Raw genomic sequence first — 14,548 nt, forward strand, 5'->3', positions numbered from 1 at the left:
TTATAAATAATTCTTCATCAAGTTCAACTCCTTTTATTTTCTAAGTTCCAATTACTCTGGAAGTATATCGATTCCAACTTTCGTGAAATCTCCGAATCAACTTTCAACGATTAACAATTCCATACTCAACAGTGATTGATATCAATTCAAACTAATTTTGCCCTTTAATCCTAATTCTTTGTCCGACCGTCCAATTTCTGCGTAAAGAATTGGAGAGTAGTGTCATGTTACTACGCATAGACGAATCCGTCTAGTTCAACCTGTAAGTTCGATAGACGCTCGTCGGAACTAGTTCACTACCCCTAAACCACAAATCGAATCATGAATTTATTCCTTTCTTTATTTATAAATTTACAAATTATATGGGATAAAAGTCGTTTTCACGTAGAAAGTACAGATTGGCTTTGATAGGCAAGCCAGAGCTTACCTAAGCGCAGAAGCAAAGTATCAATTCTGAATTGTTTTTTATTTCATGATTCAAAAAATTTGCTGATTAATTCACTTTTGTACTCCAAGAAATTGGAGTAGGAATTATTTCCAATTTTTCGCTATCATTTTATATTTTTTAATTCGAAAATCTCTAACGGGAATTCGTTTTCATTCCGTTGATTTGAAAAATTTAATTGCAAATTAATTCCTCTCCTTCAATGAGCAAATCCCTATTAATACAATTACTTTCAATTTTTGAATTCAAAAATTCGAAGTAAGAATTCTTTTGAAAATTTCAATTTTACTAACGGAATTCGTGAGTGATGGTAACATCAGTTCTTGTCGTCTTTACGTACCGACCGCTTGCCGGGAAGGACGTAGAGGGCGCCGCTCGACGATGAATTTACATCATCCAGTTGCCATTACAGAAAGTCCCACAAGGCTAGCAGTCTTTGTATATCTTCAATCAACGCTGAGCATAAGCATTGCTGAAAATTTGCGAGCGCCACTCGGCCGTTTTTCCTGGTTTTCCCGTTTTCAAAGCTGATGTGTGTCAGAATACATATACCCGCATCACTGTTCCAGCATAGGCTTATAAAGATAAGAAGAAAAGTCTTATGCTCCACCACTGTATACAATATCGTGTCAAAAAATATGTTACGCCCAAAGCGATTAGTTTAATCTCAAGATAAGAGAAATTCGCTGCGACGCGATACGACCAGCTTTTTTCCGTCTTGCAACCGCTCTAACAAGCCCCCACGGAAACGTCATTGCAGTTATTGGTAGTTGTGTGGATAGTTTTTCTATTGTTGTAGGTACACGTTGTATGGATGAATCCGAGTTGTGTCAAGCTTATTGTCGCAGCTAGTATCGTTGAAAATGCGTGAAAGAGTTCTTTTTTTGTTGCTCCTCTTCTTTGCGTCTCCAATTTCGAATAGTTCAATCTGCGAGCCAAAGTCTGAGTACTACATAAGTCGTTGCGATGAAGGCAGGGATACGGCTAAGGTAAGAATATCGACAAAGTGTAAACTTTTTTGATTCTTTTGCATTTTTACTTCATGTTTTCTTTACTCAGGACACTTTTTACCGATTAGCACGAAGGAACGAGACAAAGTATAAAAATGTGGACCAATGCCTTCTCAATGACGGTGAGTTTCCAAGATTTTACAGAGAGATTCAACATGCAATTTTGACTTCATTTCATTTTTGATTCCAGAATGTCCAGATCTTTCTGCGATGCAGTTAAATAATTTGCATCGCTCTGAGAACGACGCTGAACAGTTTGAATTGAGAGTTTTTGAGTGTTATGATTATGATTTGATGATACTCAATTTGACTGTGACCAACATTCACTTCAACAGTGAGTTGTATAAAACAAATTAAATTAATTTTAGCCACTTCATGTATTTTATTTGATTTTTTTTTATGAAGGAAAATTTCTTGACAATTGTGTTTGTTTGGTTGCAGAAGTGAAAATACTATTTCAGTATATCAAGGACCAAAAGATTTACCAGGCCATCGACTTAAGTCATGTAGCTCCTGAGAACTCCCCGAAACAATTATCTTGGTTATACCCAGTAAATGGCAACAATTGCTTGTATGACGCGACCTTACAAATCTTGGTGGAAGTAGACAGTACTAATTACCTCAAACAGTATAAAGTGAAAGTGCCTAATTCACAGCCCAATGGTAAGATCTTTTGAACATATGCCCTTGACAAAAATTTCACTTCTAAACGGAATTATGTTTCAGAACACTGTCACGCGATAAAAGAACGACAATTATTGACATATGTCGATACAAGTGAATTGGACGAAGTCCGTTTACATATACAACCTTTTCCTGCAGAATGCAATGTATCCCAGTACGAAGTAAAATTTTGCAAATACATAGACGATAGTTGTTCTGAACCTGTTGCGCCTGATAGTTCAAATAAAACGGGGATCTGGGAATGGTATCGAATTCCTCAGGAGAATACACAGTACTACTTTACAGTGGTACCATTGTCCTCAAAGTGTGAACAGGAATGTAAGGCTGTAGCCAGCGCAGTATTCATGAGGAGTAAGTTTTTTCGTTTCTGAGTCATGGCATGGTTAGAATTTTGGACAGTAAATTCCTCATTCTTTGCTCTGTTGTATGTGGAAGTTTTCAGTTCCAAAGCTTCAATAATTGTAAAGGTTATCTTTCTCATTTTATAGGACGTTCTCCTGCAAAGGTAATTGTCATGATAGTTGGTGCTGGCTGCATACCAATTGTGATGTTCTTTGCTCTGCGCCAGATTTACGTCTACTGGACAAAACACCATCGTAAGATTGATTTCCCAAAATTTCTCCATTAATTTTTTAAATTATTTTAAAATTTATTTTCATGGATACATAGTCTGACTAATTTATTTTGTTTATCCGTAATTTAATGATGAGGTTTATCACCCAACAGAATTGCCCGTCTTACGTGCAAGAAAACCGTATTGCCTGCTGACATATGATGCAGTACATGATACCCACATTGGTGTTATGACCAAGTTGGCTGAGTACCTACGATCTTGTGATATCAATGCTATGATTGATGTACTGGATGCTCCAAAGGATCCTCTCAAGGTATGTAAAATTTTCTGAACATTGAGTGCAATCCTAGATTTTATTTCTAACAGCCCTCACACATCGTGAAGAATATACCGTATTTAAATATGCTATATTTAATATAGTCTTATGTACAGGCCGCTTTTTTAAATCAAGTTCAATCCATTCAATCATATTCAATAAGATTGGATTTAATTAACTCCTTATAATTATTCAGTAAAAGATAGGATTATTGTGTACAACACTTCAATAAAACTGCATTTAGTATTAATTTTTCAGAATCCTAGTATCTGGTGTACTAGTGCGTTTAAAATGGCAAGTACTGTTATTGTAGCTGAATCTCCGCCACGTGATATTTCTGTCACAGTGACTCGATCAATATATAGATACCTACATGCGCATGTATGGAGATTAATAGAGGAGGACTACCATCGGAAGAAAAAAAGATACTTTGTTATTGAGTTTCCCTATTCTAAACCCGACAGCGTACATCTTGACGCATATTCCTTTAAACGATTCAAGATGCCCAAAGATTTGGATAATCTGGTTGATGAAATTCATAATGCAACTTATTCTAAACTATGTCCCAGAGACAAAGGAGATTTTTTGAAGAGCTTAAAATTGGCGAAAGATAGTATGCCCGACCCAACACTTGACAAGAAACCAATATCCTCCGAAAATATTTCTAGTGAGTAGTATTTTCTTTCTTCATCGTCAACTTGTATTTTTTATTTGCGACCTTAAATTTTATAATTCTTTACACCGATCAGTTTTATAATTTAGGATTTCTGTATCTAAATATTTCTTTATATTACAGGATGTTCGTTGAAAAATAATGATCAGAACGATACATATTCAAAGACACACAATATCAGCGAGTGTACTGTTTTTATAGGATGTAAAAACGATGATAAGAAACGGTTTTATGCAACTGATATTGGTGAGTTAGAGTTGCTCGGAGTCAATGACGAGTCTGAATAAGAATCTGAAGTCCACAAAAAAACCACGAACGTTGTATAAATATTGTAATAATCATTTTGTACTGAATCAATATTTTTTACTTGTGTTTTACCAAGTTCGACACATGAGTAATTTAATTACTAATATTAATGATTTATACGTGTATTATTTTTAATGAAAATTCTAAAACACAACCAAGCTTTTTCACTGAAATCATGAATTCTGTATGCAGTAAACGAGGCTCTATGTGTGCTCAAGGATAAAAAAGGTGCTCTCTCTTACTCGGAACTCGATCAAGGAAACTTTTCTGAGTTGTATAATTGCACATGACTATTCCCTTTGTAAATCAATTGTCAAACTGTGTTCGCTACTTCTACAAAATTTTACTGCGACATATATGCATTTTTCAGTTTGCCATGAACACATTCAATTATTGTTCCTGATGGTTTCATTTAGTGCGGTTTAATATTGCATACATATTCTAAAAGAAACAATTAGTTCGAATAACAAGCAATTTTTTGGATCAACTTCATTCTCTCAAATGAAAATTTTGCTGCTATATGTGAATTATTTCACTATTTCAAAATACCTTGTGCCAAGAAAAGCAGTTACTACAAACAATATCACTAGTTTGCCGAGAATTTGAATTGCGTTAAATCAGTAAAAAATTTAACGAAATTTGTGGAGCTGTTGGTAAATATTAATTGTCGGGACAAACTTCTAACTAGAAAATTCGAAATACTGTTAGTATTTTATCACCCTCGGGACACAAAATAAAATTGAAACTAATCAGCTTACCATTAGTATCTCCAGTTCGATGCTTAAGGTACTTTTATATGGTGGGTTATTTCCGGACTCTTGATTACAGGCAAATCAGGGTATAAGTCCACTCTGAATAACCCGCTGCTCTGTTGTTAGCACGCGGCTGATGTCGCCACGGCGAAACTCGGAGCTACTGAGTGGACTTGAAACGTCGACTGATGACCACGTGAAGATATATCAGTCAACGCTAGCAACCCTGATTTGCCTATAATTAGGGGTCCCTGTAGGGTGCATTACGAAAATAACCCGTTAGATCCTAGAAATGTAATTTAAGCAGCTAGTTTTTTTTGTGTAATTGTAAGGATTCGAATCTGTGCTATTAACCTTGCGTTGACAATATGGGTCATCAACGGCAGAAGAAGAATTGAAGGGATGAAGAAGAAGAAAATTTCCCTTTCAAATTCCTTTAACTGCAGTCGTTTCGTGCTGTCAGGCGTTTCAAACATGGTACGAAATTAACCTTGCTCGATATGCGCATGCGTAACATCACGCTCTAAGCGAACGTTATATCGCATCGTGGACATAGGAATACTATTCTATGTCAACTGTGGTTCGCAAATGAGTTATCTGATTGCGAGCGTACCTAGGTGAGGCCAACCATAAAAAGAAAGAGAAAGAGCATGTAAGACTCATACAGGTAAACTGCGCGGCTTAAGGGGCTGTTGAAGCCGTGACCGAAGGATGGAGCTAGTCCTGTATAGGGTCCTCTCTCTGTCGTACAATCAAGAGAGTGGGGAGGTATCCTTGCATCAGTCTATAAGTATGTATTCTCCTACCTAGAAATCTTTTACAGGCGACAGTAGCATTTCTAAGCGGCTCAATTTATTTTTTCAAAGTTTTTTACGTAGGCAACTCTGAGCTGCATATATTTTTGAAAAATTTTGAATTACTTTATTTCTAGTTCCTATCATTTCAAGAATGTTCCTATGAAGAGTTTTTCTTGCTTTGTTCAGCACTTTTAAGATTATTGGTTGAAAAAATTCGATATCTCAAGCGTTGACTAACGAATGTAGAGACGGATACCCCTGGGTAAATTTTTGTGACCAGTTTTCGTCGGGCAAGTGGGCGCAGGTAGGCCTGGGAGCGTAGGAGGGTTCTGTTCTATCGACTCTGCTTAATAAATTTCTCCCAACATTCGTAGCAAAACAGTGATTTAATTGAAGTATAGGTACCCGAGAGAAGAATGTATACATAGATCATAAATAATAACAGATCAGAAGCAACAATGATGCAGAGATTATAAATTTTATAAATTTTGAAGAAACAAGCTAGATCATCTACAATAATACGGCTATAATATGGAAATAGAAGAATCATTCATTTCGAAATGGGATTCTATTCGACACGCGCTCGATGTATTCCATAACATTAATATTCATAATTATTCCAACAACTTTTCATTTGCTCTCTCGATCTTGAATTTTCGTAGACGTAGAATCGAAACGCTGATTTAGCTTATCGCAAGTGAAGTACCTACATTGGGTAGTGAAGCAGAATTGTTTTCGAAAAGTGTTCATATCGAAAAAAATTCAGAGTAACTGTAATACATAACGGATGCGCTGATTTTGATCGAGATGAAATGGATGCTCCGTATATAAGACAGTATTTAACGCAGTGTCCTGACTTAAAGACCTAAAAAGGTGATGGTCGGCGATCTTTTTTTTTTCCGACAGCGAGAGAAAGAACGTAGCTTCTTAAAACTTCGAGTGTATTTTCTGACATACTTGAAAGATACAAGCAAAAATTTTTATCATCCAACTGTCGCAGACCGGCAGAGTTATTAGCTGACCCGTTAACTGGAGAATATATCTGTAGTCAAAGGCTGACCATCGAAGGGCCTAGCCGCTTGAGTCTGGAATCGGCAGGAAAGATAAAGTGCGTATTTCTTGTCTGAAACGAAAAAACTGAAATCATTTACGTCATATCATATCATCATACATCATACATCATACATCATCATACATCCTACATCATACATCATCATAGTATTAAGGTTCAAAACTAAAGTTGGGGTATTCGGATGTTCGGATGTTCAGAAAGTGACGTCACCGAAATTTTTTTTCTTCTGACGTCATCGATCTATGGTAATCAGCTAGCCGAATTCATCAGTCTGGAAACAACTGCGCAGTAGATCGGACGTATGGGAATCGCGCGCCGCAAATTTCGAGTACCGGGTTCTCTACCTCCTGGATCCTGCGCTCCAGGTCCAGTTTTTGGTGCAACTCGAGTTCTAGGACAAGCGCTGCGTAGTTTCTACGCTCCAGGTCCGTTACCTGGTGAAACTCGACTTTCAGGACAAGCGCTCCGTAGTTTCTGTGCTCAAGGTCCGCTACCTGGTGGAACTCGACTTCGGGAAGAAACGCTTCGTACATTCTGCATTCCAGGTCTGTTACCTGGTGAAACTCGACTTCCAGGATGAGTACTCCGTGGTTGTTGCGCTCCAGGTCTGCTATCTGGTGAATTTCAACTCTCGGAGGACAAGGAAGACGCGGAGGACAAGGTGGACGAGGAGAACAAGGATTTCTGCACAGTGAGTATAACATTTTTAATATATTTAATGGCAATTATAATTATGTTTTACTTGAAATTTTTTGAAATTGTCATGTTTACAATAGATTATTTAAATTCATTTCTCGCAAAAGCCCAAATTCAGTAGCAATAAATGCGCTAATGAAATTTCTATTATATAATTTTTTATAATTTTCTCATAATCTTCTTGGTAAAATGTGTCAATAAAAAAATTATATTAATCCTTAGACAATATATTTGATGTGTTCTACTACTGAAAATATTTATTAGTATTCGGGGTATAACCCGAGGTGGTTGTGGGTGATCGAGGTGGACGAGGAGGACAAGGATTTCTGCACAGTGAGTCTAACATTTTCATAATGTCTAAAGGCAATCGTAATTATATTTGATATAACATTTTTTAAACTTGTCATGTTTACAATAAATTATTTCAATTCTTTTTCGCGTAAGCACAAATTCAGTAGTTTTCAATGCGCTAATACAATTTAGTATATTATTGATTAATAAATTAATTATATTAATCCTTACACAATATTTTTGATGTGTTCTTATACGGAAAATATTTATTACTATTCCAGACATAACCCGAGGTGGTTGGCAGTGGTCGTTGGAGATGGTTGGTGGTGGATGGAGGTGGTCGAGCTGGACGAGGAGGAGGACGAGGAAGTCGAGGAGAACAATGTGGACGAGAAGGACGAGGATTTGTGCTCAGTAAGTTTAACATTTTTATAATATTTGATGCAGTAGAAGTAGGATAGGAGTAGGATCAGGGGAAGAAGTAGGATCAGGATTAGAAGTAGAAGTAGGATCAGAAGTAAATGTAGAAATGGGAGTAAACGTAGGAGTAGTAGTAGGAGTAGGACTCGGAGTAAGAATAGGAGTAGAAGTAGGAGTAGTAGGAGTAAAAGTAGTAGTAGAAGTTGGAGTAGGAATAGGAGTAGTCGTAGTAGTAGGAGTGGCAGGAGGAGTCGTAGTAGTAAGGTGGGGTAAGGTTAGGGGTAGGGTAGGGTAGGGTAGGGTAGGGTAGCGTAGGACCAACAGGAGAGAAATGGCGAGCGAAAAAGCACCTGCTGAAAAATTTTGGAAACACAGGTTCTCGGTTTTTGGCTGTAACTTTTGATGCGTTGATCGCAGCGTATTGAAACTGCGCCCAATCAGTTTCTCTCGAAAAATTACGTCGGAATAGTGCATGAAACAATTTATTCAAGCACTTTTCAAAATCGCGAAAACTTTCGCCAAAAATGCAAAGCGGTTATCTACTGAGTTATTCATATGGAATACATGTGTTTGGGATATCTTTTCTAGTTAAGAGCTGTACTCCACACAATACAAGAAATACTGGACAAAGGTGATGAGATGATAGTAGTATCACAATGGACCAGTATGCTGGAAGTTGTGAGGTCTCGTCTCAAAACCCTAAATGGAGCAACTTATGATACCCTGTCTGGAAAAATTCCCGTAAAAAATCGGTAGGTACGATTTGAGAGTTTTTGTCTATACGTCTGAAAAACTTCTTATTTTTATATTGCACAGTGATTTTTTTTTGGCTACAATGATATTCTTAGTTTTCTCACACATTTGCAATATTTATTTTCATGAGTATTTCACCAACTACCTTGGTCGAATCATTTCTATTTCTAATCCTTAAGATGTTTTTGTTGAAAAAAATGATAACCAGGCCTGTAGTTACGATGTATTTTTCTAAATCACATATTTATTTGAACAGACCGAGTTCTCATTATGTACTTCGGAAATACGATTAACGTCTTTCTTAATTTTTGTAGCGCATAGTGGAGTCGTTCAACACAATAGACTCAGCACCGCAAATTCTATTACTATCGCTTACTGCAGGCGGAGTAAGCTTAAATTTGGTTGGCGGCAATCACTTACTTTTGCCTGATATCCGTTGGGATCCGTAATTGGAAGCGCAAGCACAGGATCGAATTTACAGAGTTGGCCAAACTAAAAGCGTTTACATTTACAAGTAATACATACAAATTATTTTTTGAGAATACGTTATGCAAACTAACATGAGAGTCTACATAAGTAATTATTTCAGATTTATGTGTCTGGACACTGAAGAGCACAGGATTAGAGCACTGCAAAACAGAAAGCTAGAAATAGCGAACGGAGGTTTGACAGGAGCAGGTACTGCAGGTGCCTCCAAGTTATTGATGAATGATCTCAAATGTTTGTTCAGCTTGTGAAACTTTTATTTTGCCAAACGCCTGCACTTTCTGACCTAACTTACGTAATTTTACAAGAAGTCGATCGACCCGTTACTTTTCGATGTATCTATTCGCTAAAAACCAAAGTGTTTTGGTACGACTGAAGGAAATACGCCCTATTTTATAATATAAGAAATTCTACATTAATCTATTTTATAAGTGGATATATTTATGGATGAATTAGTTATGAGTGTATTCGAGAAAACTTTTAACATACGTTATTGTTTAAAATCATTCTTAAGCCTAGTTTTTTGAAGCAGTAATTAATTATTGCATTATTACTAAGATGTTTTCTATATTGTGACTCATATTATTACAAAAAATTGAACATTATTTATGTGAATATATACCAAAGATGGAAACTTACTGTGTTAGCCTTAATTTTTCTTCATTTTTAAAGCCGAAAGTTTTTGATCTCAAATTCGATTTGAATGACCCTTATCTGATCAATCGGACCCTCAGAAACTCAGAAATCGCGGTGAAAAGAGCGTAGGACCAACAGGAGAGAAATGGCGAGCCAAAACCACATGCTGGAAAATGTCGAAAATTCGTGTTCTGGTTTTTTGGCTTTAACTTTTGATGCGTTCATCGCAGCGTATTGGGACTGCGCCCAATCGATTTCTCTCGCAAAATTACGTTCAAATAGTGCTGCAATTAATCGATTCCAGCACTTTTCAGAATCGCGAAAATTTTCACCAAAAACACAAAGGGGTTAGCCTTACTTTTTTTTTGGTCAAAGAACTTTTGGTCACAGATTCGAGTTGAATGACCCTTATCTGACTAATTGGACCCTCAGGAACCCAGAAATCGCAGCGAAAAGAGCGTGGGACCAACAGGAGAGAAATGGCGAGCAAAAACCACATGCTGAAAAATGTCGAAAATTCACGTTCTGGTTTTTCGGCTGTAACTTCGGATGCGTTGATCGCAGCGTATTGGGACTGCGCCCGATCGATTTCTCTCGCGAAATTACGTTCGACTAGTGCTGCATTTGATTGATTCCAGCACTTTTCAAAATCGCGAAAATTTTCGCCAAAAATGGTAAGGGTTAGCCTTACTTTTTATTTGGGCAAAAAACTTTTGGTCTCCGATTCGATTTGAATGACCCTTATCTGACCAATCGGACCCTCAGGAACCCAGACATCGCAGCGAAAAGAGCGTAGGACCAACAGGAAAGAAATGGCGAGCGGAAACCACATGCTGAAAAATGTCGAAAATTCGGGTTCCGGTTTTTCGGCTGTAACTTTTGATGCGTTGATCGCAGCGTATTGGGGCTGCGCCCAATCGATTTCTCTTGCAAAATTACGTCTGAACAGTGCTACAATTAATTGATTCCAGCACTTTTCAAAATCGCGAAAATTTTCGCCAAAAACACAAAGGGGTTAGCCTTGCTTTTTTTTTGGGCAAAAAACTTTTGGTCTCCGATTCGATTTCAATAACCCTTAACTGACCAATCGGACCCTCAGGAACCCAGAAATCGCAGCGAAAAGAGCGTAGGACCTGTAACATATGTAAGCCTAGCTACTAGCGACGTTATGTAATAACAAGGGCATTCACGAATTGTAGCGCTAGTGCGCGAAGAACACTACGACACAGTGAGTCGTCGACCAACCTTCGATCTGTGTACAGCACATATCAATGTAAATAAACGCCTTCTAAATATACTCACTGCCTTAACTCATTTCCATTCTCTGATACATTACAGTGGCGACGAGGTAAACTGGTGCGCGTATTAAAATAAAATATTAAAAATTAAAAGTGAATAAATACCGCATTTAAAAATACTAATGAGTAATAAGAAAAACATCTCGTGGATTTATGATTTGAGTAAATCTCAAGTAATTGAAGAGTTAAAAAAAAGGCAAACATTTGAAGAAGAATCATTAACATTAGACAAATTGCGAAAAATACTAAAAAAGTTAGTTAAAAGTGAACAAAAAGATTCTAGTGAGAGTTCTGAAGGCAGTACAGAAAACTTAGATAAAAAAGAACTTGAAGTGAAAACAATCACACTAAAGAAAAAAATGGAATTTAACGCAAAAGTGAATTTCGAATTGGGTCAAGATGATTGGGAGCAGTTCGTAGAGCGAATGGAATTTTACTTTGAAGCAAACGAAATTAAAGAAGAAAAAAAGAAAAAAGCGATATTTTCATCAAAAGTGAATTCAAAAATATACGCGGAAATTCGAAAAATCTGTGCACCGAAAAAACTCAATGATGTAACACTAACTGAAATTATTGACAAAGTAACAAATCATCTAAAACCAAAAGTGAATGTTACTGTGTTGCGTTCGCAGTTCCGTAGAAGAAATCAAAATATGGGTGAAACTGTTGCGCAATACGAAGCAGCATTGCAAGAATTGGCGACAAAGTGTGAATTCAAAGATTCTTCAGATGCCATTAAAGACCAATTTCTAAGCGGCATACTCAGCGATGACATTCGCGAAACACTTTTCAAGTTAGAAAATCTAACTTTAGAATTAGCCTTGAAAACAGCGACGGCTTGCGAAGAAGCAAAAGTAGCGTCGAGTAAGGTAAAGGCAAACGGTGAACAGTCCGAAAACAAACAAGACTTGTTACAGCTTAAATCAGAAATATTCCGGGGCTCCGCAAATAAAAGGTTCAATCACAAGCGAGGCTCTACATTTCACCAAAACAAAGGAAAATTACAAGGCAAAAATTCTTCACGATACCAGCAGCGAAACAAAAACAATATACGTAACAATTCGAACTCAAACTGCCATCGTTGCGGAAAGCCGAATCACGAAGAAAGCAGATGTTGGCATAAAGACAGAACATGTAACAAGTGTAACAAGAAAGGGCATCTCGAATCAGTCTGCTGGAGCGGCGGTAAAAACCAAGCAACATTGAAAAATCTACAAGAGAAGAAAGAAGATAAGCAGTCAAGCACGGACGATGAATCATGGTTTGACGATTTTTTTCAAATAAGCGTAAGTGATCCTGTAATGAAAATTAACTCTTTAGAAAAAAAAGAGAAAATCGATCCGCAATATCTAAATGTAAAAGTCGGTAATAAAGTTTTGAAAATGGAAGTAGATGGTGGCGCCGGAATTTCGGTTATAAGTCAATCAGATTACGAAAAATATTTTGCGAAAAATGAATTAAAAAATTGTAACTTGAAAATTAATTATTACTGCGGTAAAGAAAGTCGACCGGTAGGAATTTTACGAGATTTAAAAATTGAATACGAACAAATCGCGACTACTGGAAATTTATATGTTATGGAAGGAAGCGGGGTACCACTTCTTGGACGCGATTGGTTATCAAAACTAGGCCTGTGGCCCTTAGAAATAAAACAAAAAATTGTAAAACCTTGCTTAAGCAATACTATAAATTGCATAAGAAAAGAAAACAAGTTAGAGGCTTTAAGAGAAAAAATTTTTGAAAAACATGCAAATTTATTTTCCCCGGGGATCGGAACTTTTACTAAAGGTAAAATAAAAATACATTTAAAAGACAACGCAGTTCCGATTTACCATAAACCAAGAAGTGTACCGTTCGCACTAAAAGAAAAAATAGAAAATGAATTAGATCGCCTAACGAAAGAGAAAATAATATCTCCAGTCGACGTAAGTGAATGGGGAACACCAATCGTTCCTGTATTAAAGCCGGACGGCACAGTGCGAATATGCGGAGACTATAAAGTAACCGTTAACCCTTTGATGGTGATCGATAGACACCCCTTGCCGCGAGTCGAACACTTAATTGCTGAAGCCCAAGGCGGTGAAATTTTTTCAAAAATTGATCTAAAAGAAGCGTTTGCACAAGTAGAAGTTGAAAACAGCAGCAAAGATTGCTTAACGATTAGCACTCACAAAGGGTTATATCGACCAAATAAATTGTTTTATGGTGTTGCTTCGGCGCCGGGTTATTTTCAAAAGAAAATGGAGCAAATTTTCGCAAAAGTACCAAACGTTTATATATTTATCGATGATATTTACATCAAAGCTAAAAATATAGGTGAAATGTTAAAAACGCTTGAAACTGTATTCAATATTTTGGAAGAATGCGGGTTAAAAATACGGAAGAGAAAATGTGACTTATTGCGCGATCGTATTCGTTATTTAGGCGTGGAAATTGATAAAAATGGTGTACGCACAATAAATGAGAGGATCGAAGCAATCGATAAAATTCCAGAACCAAAAAATTTAAAACAGTTACAATCGTTTCTAGGCACAATAAATTATTACGAAAAATTTATTAAAAATCGAGCAGAAAAATTCGCTCCACTTTATAATTGTTTGAAAAAGAATAGTTTCAATTGGACGCAAGAATGCAAAATAGCCTTTCAAAACGCGAAAACTGAATTAAAAGCAGGCAATCTACTGATCAATTATGATCCAAAAAAACCGCTTAAGGCTGACGCCGACTAGACCGCGGCGGACGGCGGCGGACGGCGGCGAAATTTTCGCTCATACAGTTATCCATATAGGTGTTCACACTAGACGGCGGCGGACCGCGGCAATTTTTCGCGAGTTCCAGGTTGGGAATATTTCGGCGGTGCGCCGCGCATCGCCGCGCATCGCCGTCGTCTAGTGTGAACACCCGACCGATGCCGAAATTCATCCCAAGTATAAAAATAGGGAAACCTGCGTTACTTTGATGTAAATGGTTATGGTTTACAAGGATTCTTTTCATTCTCTCCGCTGTTCTTGCGAAAAATAAATGTATTCATTTTTACATCTTAAATAAATCCTACGGATATTAAATAAATGTTACGCAAGTAATTACTTCATTTTTAAAGAAATTTAAGTAAATGTGAGTTTTAGAGTCAGCCTTAACTTTTGAAATGTCCTACCATTTCCGAACACCTCCAACCATCCTATTTACCTATATTACTAGATTAGCTATTATATGAAAAGAGAAAAATTATTCACTTCGAAATGGGATTCTATTCGACGCGCGCTCGATGTATTCCATAACATTAGTATTCCTAATTATTTCAACAACTTTTCATTTGCTCTCTCGATCTTGAATTTTCGT

The 14,548-nt window shown here is 37.0% G+C and overlaps 2 protein-coding genes across 6 annotated transcripts; both read left to right on the top strand.

Moving 5' to 3' along the window:
• Positions 1-860: 860 nt before the first annotated feature.
• LOC124302739 (uncharacterized) lies at positions 861-4,162 on the top strand. 2 transcript variants are annotated; one of them, XM_046759217.1, is made up of 9 exons: positions 864-1,434; positions 1,505-1,577; positions 1,646-1,789; positions 1,897-2,118; positions 2,182-2,490; positions 2,628-2,735; positions 2,866-3,026; positions 3,288-3,696; positions 3,826-4,162. In XM_046759217.1, exons 1-9 carry the CDS (start codon positions 1,309-1,311, stop codon positions 3,987-3,989), a joined length of 1,716 nt encoding a protein of 571 aa, XP_046615173.1. In that variant the 5' UTR covers positions 864-1,308; the 3' UTR covers positions 3,990-4,162. The 2 variants fall into 2 exon arrangements, with proteins under 2 accessions (XP_046615183.1, XP_046615173.1); XM_046759227.1 differs by lacking the exon at positions 3,826-4,162 and having other exon boundaries at positions 861-1,434; positions 3,274-3,470.
• Positions 4,163-5,319: 1,157 nt separating this feature from the next.
• LOC124304447 (uncharacterized) lies at positions 5,320-9,833 on the top strand. 4 transcript variants are annotated; one of them, XM_046762744.1, is made up of 5 exons: positions 5,320-5,550; positions 7,175-7,320; positions 7,898-8,030; positions 8,625-8,788; positions 9,409-9,833. In XM_046762744.1, exons 3-5 carry the CDS (start codon positions 7,947-7,949, stop codon positions 9,524-9,526), a joined length of 366 nt encoding a protein of 121 aa, XP_046618700.1. In that variant the 5' UTR covers positions 5,320-5,550; positions 7,175-7,320; positions 7,898-7,946; the 3' UTR covers positions 9,527-9,833. The 4 variants fall into 4 exon arrangements, 1 of the variants encoding a protein (XP_046618700.1); XR_006908219.1 differs by lacking the exon at positions 5,320-5,550 and adding an exon at positions 9,104-9,303 and having other exon boundaries at positions 7,120-7,320; positions 8,625-8,792; XR_006908212.1 differs by lacking the exon at positions 5,320-5,550 and adding an exon at positions 9,104-9,303 and having other exon boundaries at positions 7,120-7,320.
• Positions 9,834-14,548: the final 4,715 nt, after the last annotated feature.

Source organism: Neodiprion virginianus, chromosome 1 (assembly GCF_021901495.1).
Source record: "Neodiprion virginianus isolate iyNeoVirg1 chromosome 1, iyNeoVirg1.1, whole genome shotgun sequence".
NCBI classification, from domain to species: Eukaryota; Metazoa; Arthropoda; class Insecta; order Hymenoptera; family Diprionidae; genus Neodiprion; species Neodiprion virginianus.